Source organism: Gobius niger (genome assembly GCF_951799975.1).
Source record: "Gobius niger genome assembly, chromosome: 5".
NCBI classification, from domain to species: Eukaryota; Metazoa; Chordata; class Actinopteri; order Gobiiformes; family Gobiidae; genus Gobius; species Gobius niger.
In genome coordinates, this window is record NC_136856.1 from 37,214,741 (window position 1) to 37,235,106 (window position 20,366).

The window sequence follows — 20,366 nt, forward strand, 5'->3', positions numbered from 1 at the left end:
AAGACTAGTCACTGCTAGAGATTTGTATTAAGTGAGAATGGAAGCAGATGGAGATGCTTCTGCTCCAATGGTCTGCACCCGAGTAGATGACCATTGACCTTGAGCTGGTCTCAAAAATCTAAATCACATGAAAGATTGAGAAACAGGATCATCTTCGGCCGTACCAAGCAGGTGAGTATTTATTTAATAGGAATCATTTGGTTCATTCGGAGTGATGGGGGATTAGAGAGTCTTCCGCTTGGCTGTGAGTCTTTCCCCGGGCTGAGAGGAGGATGGTCAAATGAGCTGGTCCTTCAGTATATTCAGGCTGTCCACTCGGGTACAACATTAGTTATCTCCTAAACTTTCACAGCTCATTTCATTTCTTATGTGCAGGCCTAAAACAGAGAAACTGAAATCTCAACGTATTTGAAAATATAAAGACATAATAAACACAGCTTCATCATCGACGTTAAAAAGTAGAAATGTACTTTAAAAAAGCCAAACTGAAAAACCAAAGTAGGGTTAAGTCCACAGAAACAGCTCGTGTTCAAGGCTTCCAGAGTTTGAGCAGGCCGTCCTCGCTGTAGGTCCCGATCAGGTTCTGGTGTGGGTGGTGGGCGATGCCGATCACATCCTTTTCATGGACCTAAGGACACACAAAACAATCCCGCTTTAGACGGAGGGTTTCAAACTTCTCCTCGGCGTGTCCAGTGTGCCCTGACAGCGCTGACCGTGAGCGTTCTCTCCAGTTTCCCCGTCAGCGTGCTGAAGCAGTACAGCACAAAGTCTTCACCCACGCAGTAGATCCACTCTCCTCGGGGCGACAGCGTGCAGCACACAAAGTCTCCTCCTTCCCTTTTTCCGGAGCTGAAACTCCTCACGATCTGCAGAAACGCACGTCATCGTCATCGTTTATCTGAATTCAAGTCAAACTGCACAACTAAAACTAAAAAGAAACAGAACACAACTGAAAAACTATATGATATCTGTACAAGCAGAAAACTATTACATTAGTCTCAGTGTTATCTAGAAGACTGATCCCATTCAATTGGAATAAAAAATATATATATTAATTTGCTACATGATGTAATAGGGCAGTGCAATTAATCGAAATTCGATTACGATTTCGATTACAACAGTAAACGATTACAAAATTAGCATAATCGCAAAAAATCGATTATAATATTTTTCTTATTTTATTTTTTTTAATGTTTTTTTTTATTTTTATATTAAAAAAAAAAAAATTCAAATTTTTAATTTTTGGATTTTTGTCACTTTTTTGCTGGATTTTTGTCTTTTTTTGATGGATTTTTGTCACTTTTTTTTATGGATTTTTGTCTTTTTTTGCTGGATTTTTGTCACTTTTTTTTGGATTTTTGTCTCTTTTTTTATTTTTGTCACTTTTTTTGCTGGATTTTTGTCACTTTTTTGCTGGATTTTTGTCTTTTTTGGGGGGATTTTTGTCACTTTTTTGCTGGATTTTTGTCTTTTTTTAAATGGATTTTTGTCACTTTTTTGCTGGATTTTTGTCTTTTTTTAAATGGATTTTTGTCACTTTTTTTGCTGGATTTTTGTCACTTTTTTGCTGGATTTTTGTCTTTTTTTGGGGGATTTTTGTCACTTTTTTGCTGGATTTTTGTCTTTTTTTAAATGGATTTTTGTCACTTTTTTGCTGGATTTTTGTCTTTTTTTTAATGGATTTTTGTCTCTTTTTTGGGGGATTTTTGTCTTTTTTGGGGGGATTTTTGTCCTTTTTGGGGGGATTTTTGTCTTTTTTTACTGGATTTTTGTCACTTTTTGGGGGATTTTTGTCTTTTTTGGGGGGATTTTTGTCACTTTTTTGGGATTTTTGTCTTTTTGGGGGGGATTTTTGTCACCTTTTTGCTGGATTTTTGTCTTTTTTGGGGGGATTTTTGTCTTTTTTGGGGGGATTTTTGTCACCTTTTTGCTGGATTTTTGTCTTTTTTTTAATGGATTTTTGTCACTTTTTTGCTGGATTTTTGTCTTTTTTTTTATTTTTGTCACTTTTTTGCTGGATTTTTGTCTTTTTTTTGATGTTTTTTTTTTAAAGGCAACAAATAATCGTTTGAATAATCGTGATTTCAATTATGACAAAAATAATCGTTATTATTTTTTCAATAATCGAGCAGCCCTATGATGTAATGAAACATGTCCAATTAGAAAAAATCTAATTTGAACTAAAAGGGAAGGTAGATGATTTTCATCTGATATGGGATATGTTTCTGGAGCACTTCCACAAGTTTGAACTAGCAAATGTATGAATGACTCACTTTGCATACTTTCAGACGATCACTTTGATCCTAATGCATAAAGATCTTCCCTAAAGCATAAACCGTAGCCTTTCAATGTCCCGTCTACAGTGAGTATTATGTCCTTGCTTTAATGGCATTATTAGCAGCTATAACAGTGTTTTAGACCTGTCAAATTGGTTTACTTAAAGCAGTACTAAGTAACTCTTGCCCCTAGAGGCCATAAGCGCAACTGCAGGTGTCGTAGCACGTTGCGATTTGTTAACTTATTGTCTTGGAGAATAAATACTACGCTGACTGGGAGAGAGGGATATTGTACATCCAATTATACAATGGAAAAAAAAATGTCACTCAAACTTGGCTGTAAATACTGTTTAAAGTGGAGCTAGCCCACAGTTAGGCTTTGCCCGTTAGCATGTTAGCTTCTTCTTCGTGATTCCATTAGTGTGTATTGGTGACTCCGGCCCGGTGGCAGTCAAGTTGCAAGCATGGTTTTCTGGCCAGAGACACCGGGGGGAGATGAAAGACCCTCCAATCATCCCATAAATACTTGTATTACCCCCACAGGGACTACGGAAAGAAGGATTTATTAAGGTAAACACGTTACTTAGTACTGCTTTAAATTGTATTGGCTATACATTGATATAACCAATACATGGGTTGGTTATGAGTTGAACAACAGCACAGACAGTGAATGCATCTCTTTAACGCTTTTATGGTTTTTCTAAAGTAATGATCTCCTGATGCATCCAAATGGAAAAACCATAGAGGTCTATCAGCGTCGGAGCACTTGATGGAGCACACGTGTCTGTCCCGCCTGCAGACGTACCTGCCCCTGCATGTTCATGATGACCACTGTGTTGGAGCGGTTGCAAACCACAAAGTGCTCCGGGTTCTTGGGCAGCAGCATGACGTTGTTGACCGTGATGTCGGTGCCGGCCGACGAGCCCAGGGGTTTGAAGGTGTTTGTGCACTCTGTGGTCTTCACGTTCCACACCTGAGGAAGCAGGAGACGCCCGGAGGCACAGAACCAGATCAATCCACAACTCTCAGGTCAAATGAAGTGAGAACAAAGCACGCCCACATCACAGCCAACCACACAATAGGACCCGTTAGGTGTGGTTTAGTGTTAGCTGTGGAAACCCCCGCAAAGCACTCTATTCTCTATTCCGCCCGTATGGAAAAAGGACGTTATAGTCTTACGTTTGATAAATGATTAAAACTCTAAGTCAAAACTAAGGTCACTTGAGCAGAAAAGGCTTGCTCTTTTATTAACATGGACAACATGTTTCCACAAATGTCTTCTGGGCAGTCCTGGTATTGATTCATGAAGCTTTGTACTTGTACCTGTGCTTTTTCTACAGTTTTTTTAACTACCGAAAAGCCATTTGAAGCACTCACCTACATAAAAACTCATTTGTAATAAAAGGGTCCTTGTGAGCAGGGGCGTCAGACTGGGGGGGTAAAGGGTACTGAGTACCCAGGGCCCAGAGCAGGGTAGGGGCCCTCAAAAAAGCGTTCTGTATTGTACTTTCTAAGTTTCCTCATAAATGATACTATAAGTACTGAACACAACCGGGCTAAAATACAATGGTTGCTACACAGAATTTTGCACAAACAATAATGATTGATAATATCTCAGGGCCCTGACACCCCTTAAAAATGTGCCAAATGGTTCAGCCCACACACCGGGGTTCAGCACCGTGCGCTTCAACTCAGCAGTGACTTTGATGAGGTGGACTCTGTAATGTAGTGACACAGAGCTAAGAAAGACAGATATTGGTCTGGCCTCGCTCTAATGTGCTTTTCTTTAACACTAGCCTGTTCTAGCGGAGCTGAGAGGAAACTTTCTTGTCATAAATGACAGTTAAACATGAGGTGAGGCGCGTCCTGCCTCTGCCTGCGCTGAGACGAGGATGGTGCAGAGGAAGAGACGGAGCTCCTTCTCTCCTCGTTTTAACCTCTAAAGTTTCTCTTTCCGTATATTTATTGTAATTGAGCCTCAGGCCAATACACTGACAAAAGCCACAGGTCACGCACGCCTTTTTCGCCGATTTAATTATGCTAATTAGTCGTGCGCATTTGGATTCATGTATTATAAATGCGCAGCTTTGGAGACGAGTCAACCTGGTTCTAGTGAAAGATGGAGCTCGTGCCATTTAGTCTATTCCAACGTAACTTTGTACAACAACAATTTACTGACAATACACTTAAAGGTATAGGCTTCAAATATGGTGAGACTAAATCAGACTGAAGCCCTTGAGTTTTTTGTTCAGGCCTGTGGGCCACAGAGACATCATAGTATCATCATTTTTTTGTAAAATAGCATTTTAATGCCTATTTTAAAGTCACACATGTGTTATTCTCAGCACAAATATCCCATGTCCCTGGTGCAGCCCTCCTGTTTAATGTGGTCTGCTAATAATCATTATGCTCTATCTAAAACTAGCCATTTCAATTGGCCCAATGAAAGTAGAATATTCCACCCTAATCTAAATATCTATGTCACTACAGGATTAAAGGTTATTCAATTTCTGTAACTGAAGCCAAATCAGATGCAATTTCAAGGCAAACATTGACTTGAAACAAACAAACAAACAATAAAACAAACCATGAACTAAGTACCCATTGGATTGCATATGTGTTTGTATATGAAGCACTTTTTTGGCCAACCCATTAGTTAAGGTATATATAATAAAGTTATAATAGAATGTAAATGAACTGCACTGTCAAACCAATAAACCACTGTTAAGTGGTCAAAGAACATAGAATATGAAATGTGAATTTTATATGGGGGGAGGTCCACCAAGATAGTTTGTCCCCAGGGCCCAGAATTTGGTGCTACGCCCCTGCTTGTGAGTAAGTCATTCTTCCCGGCCTCACCTTCACAGTGCCATCAGAGGACGCGCTGATGATGTGGTGCCCGTCAGGAGTAAAGGACGCCTCGTTCACAAAAGAGGTGTGGCCCCGGAACTCCTTCAGTGTTTTACCGGACTTCAAGCCGTGGATCCTGAGGAGACACCTCACAGTCATGTAGCTGAACATCAGAATGTGCACCAGGGGTCTGCAGTCTCAGGCTCCGTGCAGCTCTTTATGTGATTGTAGTGAATGCGTTATTGACTAGACTCTTTAACAAATGCTGAATTATTTATATATTTTCTACCAAATAAAGATCAAAAACTCATGCTGCCGCTTAATTATTTAATCATCATCAGATGTTTGGAGACAGACTAAGGAAACGTGTTTCTAAAAGTGCAGTAACAAGTCGCTTGAACAGCTGATTGTCACGTGTATGTGCTTTCATTTTCCTTTCTGTTTATTACGCTGAAACAGAGGAGCATTAGCTTTGTGTTGTCAGTCGTGGAGGATATTTCTGAACATTTGGTGAACTTAATTGTGAATTATGCAGTTTGTTTCCTTGACTTGGACATTTACACCGAGGGATTATCTCCAAGATGTTGCTTCAGTCGAGCTCTTTTGCTGCGACTTTCCCGTGACAGTATTTGTGAGTTGGATGTCCATCAGCAGAGGTGGGATAAGTCACTCAGTGCAAGTCTCGAGTCAAGTCCAAGTCAATTGGGTCAAGTGGAGTCATAGCTTTTATCAGGTCAAGTCTTTCTTTAGCCGGCAAGTCACCTCAAGTCGCAAATGTCAGCGTTAAGCCTAATTCTTCTTTTCAAAATGTGTTTAATCTACTTGAAAATATAAAGTGCTTTCTCACGATTTTGAGATTTAGGCTAAAATCAAACTTTGGATTTGGATTTAAAGTGCAATTAATATTAAAATTGCCACAAAATGCAATATATATATATTTTAAATGCTCCAGTCTATGTACAAAATTACTGGGGCAGCATTTTAAGGAAGGGGGCCTGGGGGGCCTACTTAGAAATAAATAAATTGACATTTGCGCCTGGGGTCTAATCTTTAAGGCTGTAGTCTTCTCCGTCTCCACGTGTGAACGGGCCTGAAACAAACAAAAGGCTGTACCTGATGGTCTGGTCGAAGGCTGCGCTGAGGAGCTGGCTGCTGTCCTTACAGAAGCTCACGCACGTCACGCCTTTGCTGTGGGCTCGCTCAAACCTCCGCAGGCACTGGCCACTCTGGATCTTCCACACCTGCGCGGGTACAGCATGAGCACGTTTCGCCTTCAAAGTCTTCATTGATCATCACAAAAGCACAACTGTGGACTGGGCTCACCTTGACCTTGCCGTCCTGAGCGCCTGTGGCCAGCATCTCTGTGTCTCTGCTGAAGCCCATGCACAGCACCGCGTCGTCCATCATCATGAAGTTATCCTGCGCCTGGTACTTCAAGTCCTGCGCACATGGGATCATCAATGAGTCTCCAGGTTCAGAGCTTTCAAACGGAGCTCCCAAAGGCTTTTTATGCTCCTACTATTGAGCAGTCAAATCGTGTTTCTTTTCAAATCAATTCATACAGGTCACATTTACAGAGGCATTCTACCTCGTGCACCAAAGATCGATTTCTGAACATGTTAAACACGGGATGACGGTGTCGAGTACAGAGTGGAGGCTTATTTATACACTGCATTTCACATTATACGCACTTTGAATGTCATTGTTTACTTTGGGTGATCCTGCACATGCTCTGAAGGGCAAAAGGCTGGCTTCCACCATCCACACAACCCACTCAAAACCTCCTTAACATCTCGAACACTGTTTTAAGACTTCCACCTGCCGTGCAGACACTTGACCGACCGCCGAACAAACGGAAACTGAAAGAGTCGCTTCATTTAGATCAGCTTTGTGACGAGGATCATGAGCTACAGCCACAAATTCACAAAAACACAGATCATCAACTAGTCCAAACACTTAGACTTACACATAGATTATTTGTTTATCAACCTAATCAGCATTTCAACACGACTAAGACCACACAAAAAAACAAAAAAATAATCTAAAGGCGGCTAAACCATCCACAGTTTAGACAAAATGCCCTGATGTAATTCTGAAAAGTGCTCGTTTCAAAGCCTGATATGTGTCTGTCCTCTCGATGTCGGCACTTGATGGTAGTCACTCTTTTGTGTCTGTGCATGTGGAGCTGATATGTACTTTCTTACCTCTAATTGCGTGAAATGAGCAAATTCACCGACGGTCTCAGTCTCATCCTAATCGCTGTAGCAGTTGCTCTGTTCATCTACACAACTGTATGTGTGCTAAAAAAACCTGCGGCTTATATTGCAGTGCGGCCTGTATGTTCACAAGGCCAAAAATTTAGCTGGAGCGGCTTACAGTAAGATGCGCTTAACTGGACGAAATATACAGTATATTTACATTTTCAGCTCATTTGCAGGAGCACGTTAGCCTGGCTAACACCAGACTAAAATCACAAGTGATATTTAGTCTGGGGACACCAATTCATTTTCTCGTAGGAGAGGTGTGGTTTACGATCGTCCATACTCGTTTATTGGGCGATACGAAAAAAAAAAAAAGTCTCATGTGTCTGCACGAGGCCATGGCCAATCGTATCATCGCATGAGATGACGTATGACGTACCCGCTGTAAACTTTTGAGCTAAATTATTTAGAACAAGGTCTAAAGCTTGATCAAAAAATACCATCGTGTCTGCTGCTGTCATGTTGGATCCGTAAATAAACTTTTTTTTATTATCCGTAAATAAAGTACAAGCTTCCGTATATCGAATAGCGTCATCGTCTTGCCGTCCCTCCTTGCTCTGTGATTGGTTCCCAAATCCACCGGAGATTTCGGCCATGGTCCCCAGGCTGTTGTGCAGTTCGAAATAATTCGAGCGCACACAGCAGCATGGTGTTAGCCAGGTTAGTAGCACGTGGGCGTAACATCACTTGTCAGTGTGCGTAAACAAGATGCCCTTCACACAGGGGAGGGAATGGTTCATCCTTCCACATCGGCTCGGTCTGTAGCCAGCCTCGACAGAACGCAGATGCAGATACACATCTCCGATTCAATCACAAGCACACAAGCTACGAAGAGCCTTGTCAAGTGTCCTCAAAGCATTCAGTGAGTGAAGGCTGAGCTTATGTGGTGAAAGCAGCTCACTGAGAAAAGTTACCTTTCGGATTTTTCCTGTGGTGAAGTTCCACACCTCGATGAAGCCGTCTACAGAGCCAGTCACCAGGTACTGACCATCTGGAGAGAACCGCGAGCACTCCACGTGCGACTTCTGGCCAAACTGTTGTCATTGAGGACAAAAGAAAGAACTTTCAGATTCTAAAACATGTCAAGACTAATGTTTTATGTGATTAACCTTGAAAAATAAACTGTCCCGCACAAACAAACAGTTAAAATTGATTTGCTCTCAGTGGATTGATTTGTCACGGCTACGTTTGAGATCAACATGGGGGCTCTGAGGCTCTGTTTGGACGCGTTTTGTTAAGAAGAGGAGGCTGGAGAGCAAATGGATTAAAGGAGAAAGGAAACTGCGGTTTTATGAGAAGAGCCGAATCGCACAGACATGACGCTGATGTCGTTTCTCCCTAAAGCAAAGCTCAATTAAACAAACATGAGAGTTAGCGCTCACATCACGAATGAATAAAAGGCATGTTGTCATCATTCAGTGTTCATTATCTAACACTGCTCATTCGTGCTTGTTGATAAGATGGTGGATGATGAGAAAAGCTCAGGTGGTTTAGAGTACCTTGATCTGCCGGCTGAGCTGCGTGGGGAAGCGCTCATCTTCCACATCTTTGACTGCAGCCTTTCCTCGGAACAAATCAATGGTCATCCCCGGAGGCAGCAGGCCCTGGTGCTGCTGCCACTTCAGAGACTGGGCACACAAAAACACGAGGATCTCTCAACACCTTTGGCTTTGAGGAGAACAGCGCGGGTGTGTGAAGGATCATCCTCACCTGTGCGAGCAGGGCCAGCAGACGTGAAGGCGGCACCACGCTGACTTCTCCCGCCAACGCCTGGGCAATGGCTGCTCTTCTCTTCTCCTTACTGCTGCCATCTGGATACGCCTGGCCAGAATGAGACATTAGTTAACACTCAGAAATAAAACGGAGAACACTACTGAGAGGGTGAATGTCTGTGTGACTAGGGCATAGGACAGTCTGAACAGGTGAGTTATGGCAGCGCCGTATATCAGCTATTCTCTGAGTGCTTCAAGCCGTCAGACATTTATTGCGATATTCATGAACGAGCGGCTCTTTAAGGTGAACGGCTTGAACCGAATCTCAATTGTGAAAAGAGACAGATCGTTTTTTCAGTCAATTTGCCCCAGAACTCCCCCGAACGAACACCAGGATCAGCCTAGCGACGGAGCAGGCCACACCAGTCACAGCTTTCTGCTCTAAAGTCCAAGCTAAGTGCACTGAAAATGATTTGTCAGACAGTTACAGCTTCTACATTTGGTTGTGGCGCAAGATTTGATTCACAAACACCTTTTTCAAGGCATTACAAAAGTGCCTTTTATCGATGCCGTTTTAGATATTGTGAGAGATCCGGCTGGCTAACCTCACAGAGCACATTTTCTCCAGTTTAGCATTACCCAAATCGAAAAGCTTCTTGGTAAAAAAAGCGTCAAAATAGCTACGAAAATGACACGAAAACGAGGATGAAAATGCGCTGAAAATTAAATTGTGACGGAACAAAAAGGGGCTAGAAAAAAAGCCAAAAAAGGTGACGAAAACACAGCAACAACGTGAGGGAAAGGCTCCATTTAGATCAGTTTTGTAGATCTTAGCTTTCAAATGAGGCGTTACTCTGGCCTACAGTTACTGACTGTTAAGAGGTTAACATGCTACATTAAGAAGAGACACTCTTTTGAAAAGCTCTTTGAAATCTCAAAGATTCGGCTCCCAAAAAATCCCGTCGCGATTGCATTAATGGTCGGTTCTGTGTGGGCTGAGGAGGGGCGGGCATACCTCTCGGGGGTCGAAGTAGGAACGGGCCAGCAGGTTCTCCAGGTGAATGTACCGCTCCGGCTGAGTCTGCTTCAACATGATCATGGGGTCCGTCTGTCGAAGGAGAGAGCGGGCGGCTCCAAGCTCTCTCAGCTCGATGAGCTCCAACACCACCTGCACCAAAAAGCCACAGTTAATACAAGAGTGGGCGGAACTAAAAACAACCCAACAAAGACGGGACTGCGGAGTCATTCACCTGCTCGTACAGGTCGATGAGAGTCTTATCCGGGAGCTTGAGGGACTGGATGGCCTGTAAGACGGTGTCCCAGTGGCCACTGTTGATATCAGCTACAAAGCTCTCGATGCTGTCCACTGTGTTGAGAGACACGGTGGTCTCCTCCTGCAGCGTGGCCAGGCTGCGGTGAAGGTTGTTCTCCTTCAGATACTGCATGATCAGACGAACCACACTGAGGAGACACGATTGAAAGAGAGAATTAATAACGATTCAGTTCACCTTTCAAATAACTTAAGAGGTTTTAACTCTTATAAGACGAACAAATCAACTGTAAGAATCACACGCAATCAGGAACATGTTTGCAGAAATCTATTTTCAAGGACCAGGCCACCATTTTTACATACTGAGGTATGTTCTTGCCTGAGCTTAGACGAGTTGATGCGTACCTGTCTGTGTGTGCCCGCAGTCACGCAAAACGACCAAAGATGTTGTTAGCATTTGGCCTCTCCCAAAGTATTCCTATAGCTCCAAACGGGGGTGAGGTTGGAAGCTGCAACGCTCTTCCACGAGCACAAAGCCCAGGCAGGTACGTATCAACTCGTCTAAGCTCAGGTAAGAAGTATGGAAAAATAGTAGGGCCAAACGGTGGCCTGTCCTTTAACCACAGGTTAGTAGGCACAATATATCTCAAAAAATAATGTACCGCGATATTAGGCATCCATAAAGCAAAATGCCTCAATATATCGCAATATCTCTTAGGTCTTCATTGGACCGAGACAGATACAAACTCTGCCAAAAACAAACAATGTGTTGTCCTTATAAATGTGTAAAGGCTCAGTTTTAGAGTTCGGGAATTTCCGCTGTTGCCATCTTTGCAGCTGTTAGCAAACATTTTCCATTGACCAACATTAGCTAAAAACAAGTGGAGAAAAAAGCCATGGAATAACTGTTCGCTGCCGAGTTACTGCTGGTAAACACATCTAACTCACAGAAGTGCCCAGTGTTTTAATGTGAACAATAACTCCAGTATTTTAACTTTTAAAATCTCCATTAGTTTATAATTGCTGCTGATCCCATGATGCTTAGCGATATGACGTCACATTTACTAAGTTTACTTTTAGTCTTGTTCTGGTCCTGATGTGGCGTTTTTTTAATCTTCTTCTGACACATTTGATGAAAAACTAGTAACAAACATGCTGTGTTTATTAGAATGGAATATATCGTGTGGTTTAGTGAAATATCGTAATATCGTTATCGCAACAGTGAGTTACTTGAATGTATTTCTCTTACACATGATTAAAACTGATGTAGGCATATCCTTCTTATCGTCTGAAGAACCGCAGTCATTTCTATTCGCCAGTTTGCCAACACAATAGTGATTTTTGCATGACTGATGTTGTTTGAGCCTAAAACCAGCCTCTACGCACGCGCCGAGCCTGTTAGCTTCACGCGCTAACTGAACCCAGCGGCGACACTGCACACGTAAATGACGTAAACACGCAGAGAGTGAGGAGGACTGCCTTGTATAAAGAGCTGCTTACTCTGCGGATTCCACCTCCAGAGACATGGTTATTTCGATGGGAGCACTGGGCTGTAGGTTAGATCCAAAAGCCTGACGGGGGTTTCTGCTTCTGTTGAGCTTCCAGGAGACTGCGCTTCGACTTCTTCCAGTGATTTCCGGCAGGCTGTGCACTCGGGAGGCGCAATGCTGCCCCCTTCTGTTCAAGCACTTCACTGCGTACAGTACACAGGTACACAGTGCACGCTCACGTTTGTCCGTGCCCCCCCTCGGAAGTCCACAGGAGGTAAAAAAAAGAAAAAAAAGGGGGTCAGAGAGGAGAGAAAGAGGGGGAGAGAAGAGGAGAGAGGTAGGAGGAGATGGAGAGAGGAGAGAAAGAGGAGGGGGGAGAGGAAGATAGAGGAAAGGAAAATAGTAAATATAAATAATAAAATAATCTTTATTATTATGATTGATCTGCACACCTATTGTCATTTTTTATGTTTTTCATTTTGTGTGTAGCACCTTGGCCCGCTGTAAAGGTAGTGTTGTGTAAAGTTGGAATAGTTTGCAAACAATCCCCAACCTTAAAGGAACAGGCCACCGTTTTTACATACTGAGATATGTTCTTACCTGAGCTTTGACGAGTTCTTTAGGACCTGTCTGATCTTCACCCGTGCCTGAATTTCTCCTTTGTGAGATCAATAAAGGTTTATCTTATCTTATCTTTAGTCACGTAAACACAGCGCAGACGGCGTTAGCATTTAGCCTCTCCCTCTCTCCACTATAGCTCCAAAACAGGTCAAGACAGAAGCTACCAAGCACTTCCACGTTTTCCCTATTTAAACATGGTTACGTGAAGTGTTACACTACAAAGTATAATTACACAAAATTAAACAATGTGGATTTTCTAAGCGGATAAAAGGGGGAACTAATATTGTAAGGCGTAATAATACCAGGAGTAGTTCGAAATCCACGCAGTAACATCTTCACTTTACTGTGCGGATGCCAAATTACTCCTGGTATTACTACTATAACGGACTCTTTTCCTTCAGGTTTTCAGTACCTACATGTTGAAAAATGATTTCTGGGAAAGGCTCTGAAAAAGGTTCCGCGGCCCACTTTTGGGTCCCAACACACACCAACTGAGAGACCAGACCAGGTCTGAGATGAGCGGCTCATGAGCGGCTCACCTCATCTCAGACCTGACTTGTAGCTCTGCTTTGACTCTAACCATCTGACTGAGCAACAAACAACACACACGCCAAGAACATTTGGTTGGACAGTCTTCAAACTTTATTATCGCACACAATTGCAGCGGAATTGTCATGCAAATGTCACTAGATTCATGTCCGTCCAGTTGAGAATTGGCGATGGGAGGGTCAGACCACTGTGCAAAGCCTTCTCCGGCACGTCCCAAAGAGTCTCCATGGGGCGGAGGTCTGGAATCGTGGGTGGCCAATCCCTTTCCCGCTCCTGAACCTCACAGCTTCACAATCAGAGCCGGATGAATCCCGGCGTCATCGTGGAATACGCCTTTCGCCATCAGGGAGAGAAAACCCCATTGATGGAGTAACCTGGTCATTTGGTATATTCAGGTAGTCTTTGCTTTATTCTGTGCTCCACCCAGACATGACCAGCCGGAGCAGCCCCAGATCCAGGAGCCATTTCATTTTCCCAGGCAATGCATCACCTTCAATGTTGTGCAATGTGGCGTTTGAGAGTTATTTAACAGATCGGAGTGGGTCACCAATAGCCCCTGGTGTTTCCCCTGGCCTGTACACTGATCAGTCTCCAAACAAGGTGGAGGTTTTCCCTTGTTTCCTTTCGCAGTCCTCAGGAAAGTGTCATATTCGCGGCAGGAAGTGCGTCATGGTCATCGTGGGCGAGACGCGGTTGCCTCTCTTGACTTTGCCCGTTCTGCCGATGCCGATGAACATCCCGGGGTACGCGGCCGACTCGTACGTGTTGTAGTTGTTGACCAGAAGAATCTCTTTGAAGTTACATTCATCTTTGTAGTGATCCTGTGGCGGTAGAGAGAAAGGGGCTTGTGTTAGGTTGTAGAGCACAGATTGTTTTGGCCATCTCTTAGTGTTATGTACACGTTATAGTCAAACATTATAGTCAGCAAAAACTCAAAAGGGTTTTAGTCTAAAGCAGGGGGTAGGCAACGTCGGGCCAGGGGGCCAAATCCGGCCCACAAGCACAGAACTTCTGTCTCTCAAGATGACTGAAATATTGCTATGCCAATAAGAGATCAAATGAAAGTACTCTAAAAATGCGAGAAATCGTGTGTCAGTATTTAAAAAGTTTCCTGGCAGAACACACCACTTGGTCAAACATAATGTAAAACAGTGATTCTCAACTGCGTGGTGGGTCGGGACCCAAAAGTGGATCGTGGAACCATTTTCAGTAGGTCGCAAGCCTAATGTTGAACTTTTTTCAAGATTTTCCATCTGAAACTGTATGTAAACACATGGAAATCTGTTCAAATTAAAGGGACTACCATTTTATACTCACTACTGCCACCTCAGGTCATACGTGTAACTGCAGCTTCTATATTAAGCCCGTGCATGACGTAACACCGTTTTTAGTGACAGTGCAGGATTTTAGAGGCAGTTGTGGTGAACAGGTCTGGGCTCGTTCCACACATTAGGACATGGCTGGAACAAGTAGGGCAGGGGTGTCCAAAGTGCGGCCTGGGAGCCAAATGCGGCCCTCAGACCCATTTTTGGTGGCCCTCTGCCTTCTTGCTGAATCGGGACACCGTATCAGAGATAGTCCTTTTTATTTGAAATGTAATAATTCTACACAATTCTAACCAAACAATAACCTTGTACTGTGAGACTGAGCTGGCATGAAGGTTTTGAGCATAAATAAAGGTGTGGGGCGCAATTTAAACCTCTGCTAGTCAAAGGTTTTGCGGCACTAACCACCGATCTATGGCCCTTCACCCTGCGTACGCTTCAGTGCGGCCCCCCATGAAAAAAGTTTGGACACCCCTGACGTAGGGGGAGGAAAATACTTAGTTTTAACATTTTAAACTCTGTATAGTCCCTTTAATGTTATTGGGTTGTTTTGATCTCTTAAATGCAAATCTACTGCTTGTTCAAAGAAAACTTGTGAGGAAAATACAACATTTTATTAAATATATGACCATCTACAGTTTTATTTGGGTCGTGGCTAAGGTAATCCTAAAGTAACGGCGGGTCCTGACGCCACCACTTGAGAACCACTGATGGGTTTTTTTGCAGAAAAAAAGTTATTTACATCAGGCTACTATGGTGAGGTTCAGCCATTGGTGTTTTGGCAATGATGAAAGTCACAACACAAACTTGTCTTCCCTGGTCTAAAGGAAAGGACGCTGCAGCCATGCTTGATACTTTTTAGATGGAGCCTGACCCTACTGGAGCCCGCTCATGTTCGACCCGATCCTGAGCCGGACACGAGCCAATACAAGGACTCATAAGTCCGACCCCAAATCGAGACCACACACTTTTTTTTACAGTTGCTCTGGAGTGTGACTGACAGAATCAGCGCAGCCTAGAGCTTAATGTGTTACATCTTCTACCTGTGATGTTCCCCAGACTAAGAGCCCTCCCCTTCAGTCTCTCCTCACCTCCCTCGATGTCTTTTAACATCTTGCAGCCGCTGTGCACTTTAGTTCGGCATCGGTCTAAAAGCTCCTCCTTCCCAATCACCCCTGGTCCATGGAAAACAAGCGGTGTAGTGGTGGAGTCTTACCGAGCCGTAGAGTTTCCCTCGGCTGGTCATGGCGATGAACAGGCCGCTCCTCACCCCGAACAGGGTCACCACTCCTCTGGACACGGGGGACAGCTCCAGGAGGGCTGTCACACAGAGCACAGGACTCACCATCAAAGAACTGCCCTGGAGCAAGACACTTCGTCCATGTCGTATCAAACACAATCATTCAGTCGGCTGCTCTCGGGTCATAACAATCAATAAACAAAGACACATTATGATACATTTTGAACTGTGCATCAACAGTGCAGTCATTTCAAAATTAAACCTAAACACATCGCCTCAGAGGAAAACCACACAACACGACTTGGCTGACCTGGGATCCATTTAGTCTTTCCACAGATCATACTGTGTCTGTTCTCATCCCTCACAGCCCGACCATAAACCCAGCACATAAAAGAAAATGTCCATAGACTTTTGATAGAAGAATGAAACATAGGTGAACTCGTTGCTGTCCTTGTTCGATCATTTGCTCAGTGTTATGATCAAGTTTTTGATCCTATCGCAGATATTTTAAGAAATCAATGTTAGCCGCCTTCTCCCTGTGGGTTTGGAGCTGCTTAGATTCCTCCTCAAATCAACAACAAGCTCTTTTGTCTTTGCCATATTTGAGTCTAGAAGGTTTTGGTCACACCATTGGATGAAGGCATGATCAAAGTCTGCTCCCTGAAGAGCCCAAGGGCCAGACCTCGTGCCTGGCGCAGGGGCGAGAGGGCGTCGCCAGAGGGGGTGACTGCTTAGATGGAGCAGCGCTGACATTCATGTCCTCCTTTACATCGCGCTGCCGTCTGTTCCTCCTTAAAGGAACAGGCCACCGTTTATACATGCTGAGATATGTTCTTACCTGAGCTTAGACGAGTTGATACGTACCTGTCTGGTCTGTGTGCGTGCGCTCAGTCACACAAGATGTTGTTAGCATTTGGACTCTCCCAATGTTTTCCTATAGCTCCAAACAGGGGTGAAGTTGGAAGCGACCACGCTCTTCCACGGGCACAAAGACCAGACAGGTACGTATCAACTCGTCTAAGCTCTGGTAAGAACATACCAGTATGTCAGTATGGAAAAACGGTGGCCTGTTCCTTTAAAGGAGTTTTCTGTTATTGGAATAAAATGTGTTTAGTCCTTTTAGTATATGGTAACAGCTAACATTTATCCAAAAAACACTGGTTTTAAAGCCTTTTAAAGGGGGGGTATTATGCAAGCTTTGCATCATGTTATTATGTCATTCCCTCATTAAAAACATGCCTGAAGTGTTGCCTTGGCACATTCACGTATTTTTGAGTAATCTGTAAAGACTCTGATGGCGGCCATTTTAGGGATAGGTTTGCCTGAGTCCTCCTAGGAACGCCCCCACCTCCTAGAGACGCCTCCGAGCTTTCATCACCAGCCGAGTAACCAACCACTGCTCCTCAGCAGAACCCCCTCCCCACTGATGCCACAGACAGCGTGTGGAGGGGGCGTGTCGGAAAGGCTCAGAGGTTCTTAAAGAGACAGAGGCCTATTTCAAGACATTCACTACAGCCATTTTGAGAGAGCAATTTTATACAAGGCAGTTATTCTAGTTTACTGCATTTACAGACCAACAGAAGGTTTGGTCATCATTGTAGTGTGATAGAGACTGGTGCTATGTGGCTGAAAAAAGCAGAATACCCCCTCTTTAAACAGTCATAAAATGTCAGGCTTGTAGGCACTTTTTACAGCGAAGTGACAGTTTTCCTCCTGAAAGTTGTGAAACCTGGTTTAAACTCAGTCCCTGTGACGAATGTTGATGTTGTAAATGCATTAGGGAAGTTTGAGATGAGTTTGGACCCGAAAATAGCCATTTGAAATTTGAGTGACCCTGTTTCTTTGTACAATCAGGTATAGCTCCTTTAAACATGACGGGCTCCCACAGGTCAAACTAAACACTTTACTAACCCAGCGTGAGCTAAACAATGTTCAGGTCGGCACTCGCTCGGCCGTGAACGCAAAACAAAACAAATCCACCCCCCACTCCCCCACAACCCCTCTCACTGCCCACTTCCCACCCACGGAGTCGATCTGGTCGGAGGAAAAAGTGTGTCTCCACTCCACGTAGGCTACTTCCCACTTAAGTGCACAAGTCTGGAAGGAATATTTTACCCCCTTGTCTTACTTGAGAAGCAAGGGGTGATCAATAACAGAATTATTTCTCTTTCTGATTTATGTTTAGTGTTGAAGTCATCAGTTAAATAATATCATCTGCTCAACTATTGTGTCGTCCCCCCTTTACTGTCAGCTGGGACAACAAGGGGTACTACAATCAAAACTTTACACTACACAAAATAAACAAACAAAACTGAAAAACAAACAAACAAATCATTAACAGCGATACAGCTTTACCAGAGTTATAAAGATCATTTGTTGCGCTAAGTCTTAGGTTTTTAACAGACTATGCCCACAAGTAAAAGTAGTCAGTGCGACGTCAGTATGGCTCGGATCATGCCATTAATGTATGTGTGTATTAGGGCCGGGACTCTTTTTCATTAATTCCCATTAATTAGAAATATCAATTGAAATGAATCCCACTTTACTTTAGCTGCACAGACCCTTTTTCAGTTTCCTTTTTCCTTCTGTAGGGACGGACACGGCGTAAACCGATAAACAATTTTACTGTCAAACCTGTTTACTCACACTGTTAACCCCTTTACTCCCACCTGAAAAGAGCACATTTTCTCCAGTTTGGCTTTACCCCCAGTCCAAAAGCTTCTGGAAAAAAGGGGTGAAAATAGTGACAAAACGGAGACGGAAACGATGATGGAAATGTGACAAAAAAGTGAGAAATGTTTGACAAAAAAGTGACAATTTTTTTTTTTTAAAGTGGCAAACATGTCACAAAAATGACCAAAAAAAGGACAAAAAATTACAAAAAATTACAAAAAATTACAAAAAAAATTACAAAAAAATTACAAAAAAGGTGACAAAAAACTACAAAATGTGACAAAAATTTGATTAAAATTTGACCAAAAAATGACAAAAAATTACAAAAAAATTACAAAAAAGGTGACAAAAAAAATACAAAATGTGACAAAAATTTGATAAAAATTTGACCAAAAAATGACAAAAAAGTGACAAAAAAATTACACAAATTTGACAAAAAATTGATAAAAATTGGACAAAAAAAATGACAAAAAAAATGACAAAAAATTACAAAAAAATTACAAAAAATGACAAAAAAAAGATCCTCTCGGTTCAGGCGGGAGTTAAATAAACCTATTTTAAAAGACCATTCTCTAAAATAAATCAAACTGTGTCTACTACTACTACTACTCGCTACTTTTCCCTTTTCTGTGAGTGAAATAACTTGAAAGTAGTAAATCATGTGTCTTCAGTCCTCCCACAGATGTTGTGCGCAGTAAATCGTACTTACTGTAGGGGCCTTCGTCGTGCACGCCCGTCACCTGTCCATTTGGCGCCACCTGCAGGTGGAAGCCGATGCCCACATTACAGTAGAGCCTCCGCAAGCGCTTTATCCCCACCAGGTACTGCTGCTCTCTGTGTGCCGCATCCCGTTTATTCCAGGGGCCCAGAACGGCAGACAGCAGAGGCCCTTGGCTGCGGGGCCCCGGGTGGTGTGCGTGCCCTCTGCTGCTGTGAACAGAGTCGAATCCACAGCTCAGGAGCAGAGCGTACCAGACCAGAGGGAGGTGAGGCCCACAGAAATGCGCTCCCAGCTTCATAGTCCACTGATGTATGTTAGCCCATGAACAAATGCACGCGGGGCCAGTTCCTCCAGTGTGTCTCCCATCGAACAGTGAAGAAGCCATATTTATGGAGCACATATACGTACGTACCCCTGCTGTCTGCCTGAGTCACTCATAAACACTTCAGTTTGAATTGGTGCAGAGGAAACATTACATTATTGTGTTTGATCCGGCTGTGTGGTGCTGTGTGGATGTCCAGGCGCGGGGCCCGAGCTGAGCTGATCCCACCTGACAGCGCCTGCGTCAGACACTGCTCATGTGGAGGCCGCAGAGGGAGGCTGCTGAGCTGTTGGGCCCACACAGGCAGGTGTTGGGTACACACAAGCGGAGACAGCCCCCCTAGTGAGGGCTGGTCCCAGCAGGACAGTATGTCTCACGTCCCGTCTCCTGTGGACGCCACGCGCACCACATCCAGACCTTTGAGACAGCAGACAGGGACCGTCCTCCTACACAGCCCCACCCATCGCCCTGAGCCCGGGGGGCCACAGTCAACACTAATCCTACACTTGAGTCATGGGGCCGAAGGCAAGACAATAGTGCCACATGTATATAAACAATATTTATACTCTCAGTGAGGCTGATACTTCACAACCAGTGTTATAGTAACTCAGTACATGTATTTAGGCCTACTCATATTGGGTCACTGCATTCAAATAAGTAAGTAAATAAGTAAGTGCATGTTTCTGGAGGTAAACTGTAGCACCCGGAGAAAACCTGGCTGGCTGCCTTCAGTGATCCTCTGAAACTGTGCAGCGCCTCCTGGGCCTCTCCCTGTTTCAGAGCGTGGTGTCCTGCACTGGTCAGCTCCATCTCCTCCTTCCTCCTGCACAGCTCCCTCCGCTCCCAAGAGTCTTTCACCATCTTCTCCTTTGTCCTTTCCTTGTTTCCTGTAGGTGCTGCAGGTGTGGGGGCTCTTGGTGCCTCGTCAGTGTTTCAGAAGAAGAAATGTGTAGGTCTCAATTGTCTTTAGCTCATAGCAGGGGCGGACTGGGACTGAAAAACGGCCCTGGACTCTGACCAGCCTGGCCCAAATTAGCGTAAATGCAGCACTTATTG

General features: G+C 43.8%; 2 protein-coding genes across 2 annotated transcripts; both read right to left on the bottom strand.

Moving 5' to 3' along the window:
- Window positions 1-320: 320 nt before the first annotated feature.
- On the bottom strand, window positions 321-12,002 carry smu1a (SMU1 DNA replication regulator and spliceosomal factor a). The gene is made up of 12 exons (XM_079556640.1): window positions 11,870-12,002; window positions 10,350-10,560; window positions 10,115-10,267; window positions 9,098-9,208; window positions 8,887-9,015; window positions 8,302-8,421; window positions 6,450-6,566; window positions 6,240-6,367; window positions 5,136-5,262; window positions 3,082-3,249; window positions 714-866; window positions 321-628 (listed from the first exon to the last, which is right to left on the bottom strand). Exons 1-12 carry the CDS (start codon window positions 11,893-11,895, stop codon window positions 530-532), a joined length of 1,542 nt encoding a protein of 513 aa, XP_079412766.1. The 5' UTR covers window positions 11,896-12,002; the 3' UTR covers window positions 321-529.
- A 1,651-nt stretch (window positions 12,003-13,653) lies between these two features.
- Window positions 13,654-19,286, bottom strand: LOC306963077 (fibroblast growth factor 4-like; the record flags this gene model as incomplete). Its single annotated transcript, XM_079556531.1, has 3 exons — window positions 13,654-13,850; window positions 15,571-15,674; window positions 18,977-19,286. 3 exons carry the CDS (start codon window positions 19,284-19,286, stop codon window positions 13,674-13,676), a joined length of 591 nt encoding a protein of 196 aa, XP_079412657.1. The 3' UTR covers window positions 13,654-13,673.
- Between the last annotated feature and the right edge of the window lie 1,080 nt (window positions 19,287-20,366).

What these genes read in the sequence shown, in the direction of transcription:
- smu1a (XM_079556640.1), bottom strand. Translation starts at nt 11,895, where the DNA reads ATGTCTCTGGAGGTGGAATCCGCAGA. An exon ending in TCATCGACCTGTACGAGCAG is followed by an intron (nt 10,268 to 10,349) that starts GTGAATGACTCC and finishes TTTTTGGTGCAG; the next exon opens with GTGGTGTTGGAGCTCATCGA. An exon ending in CTCAGGACGGCAAGGTCAAG is followed by an intron (nt 6,368 to 6,449) that starts GTGAGCCCAGTC and finishes GTACCCGCGCAG; the next exon opens with GTGTGGAAGATCCAGAGTGG.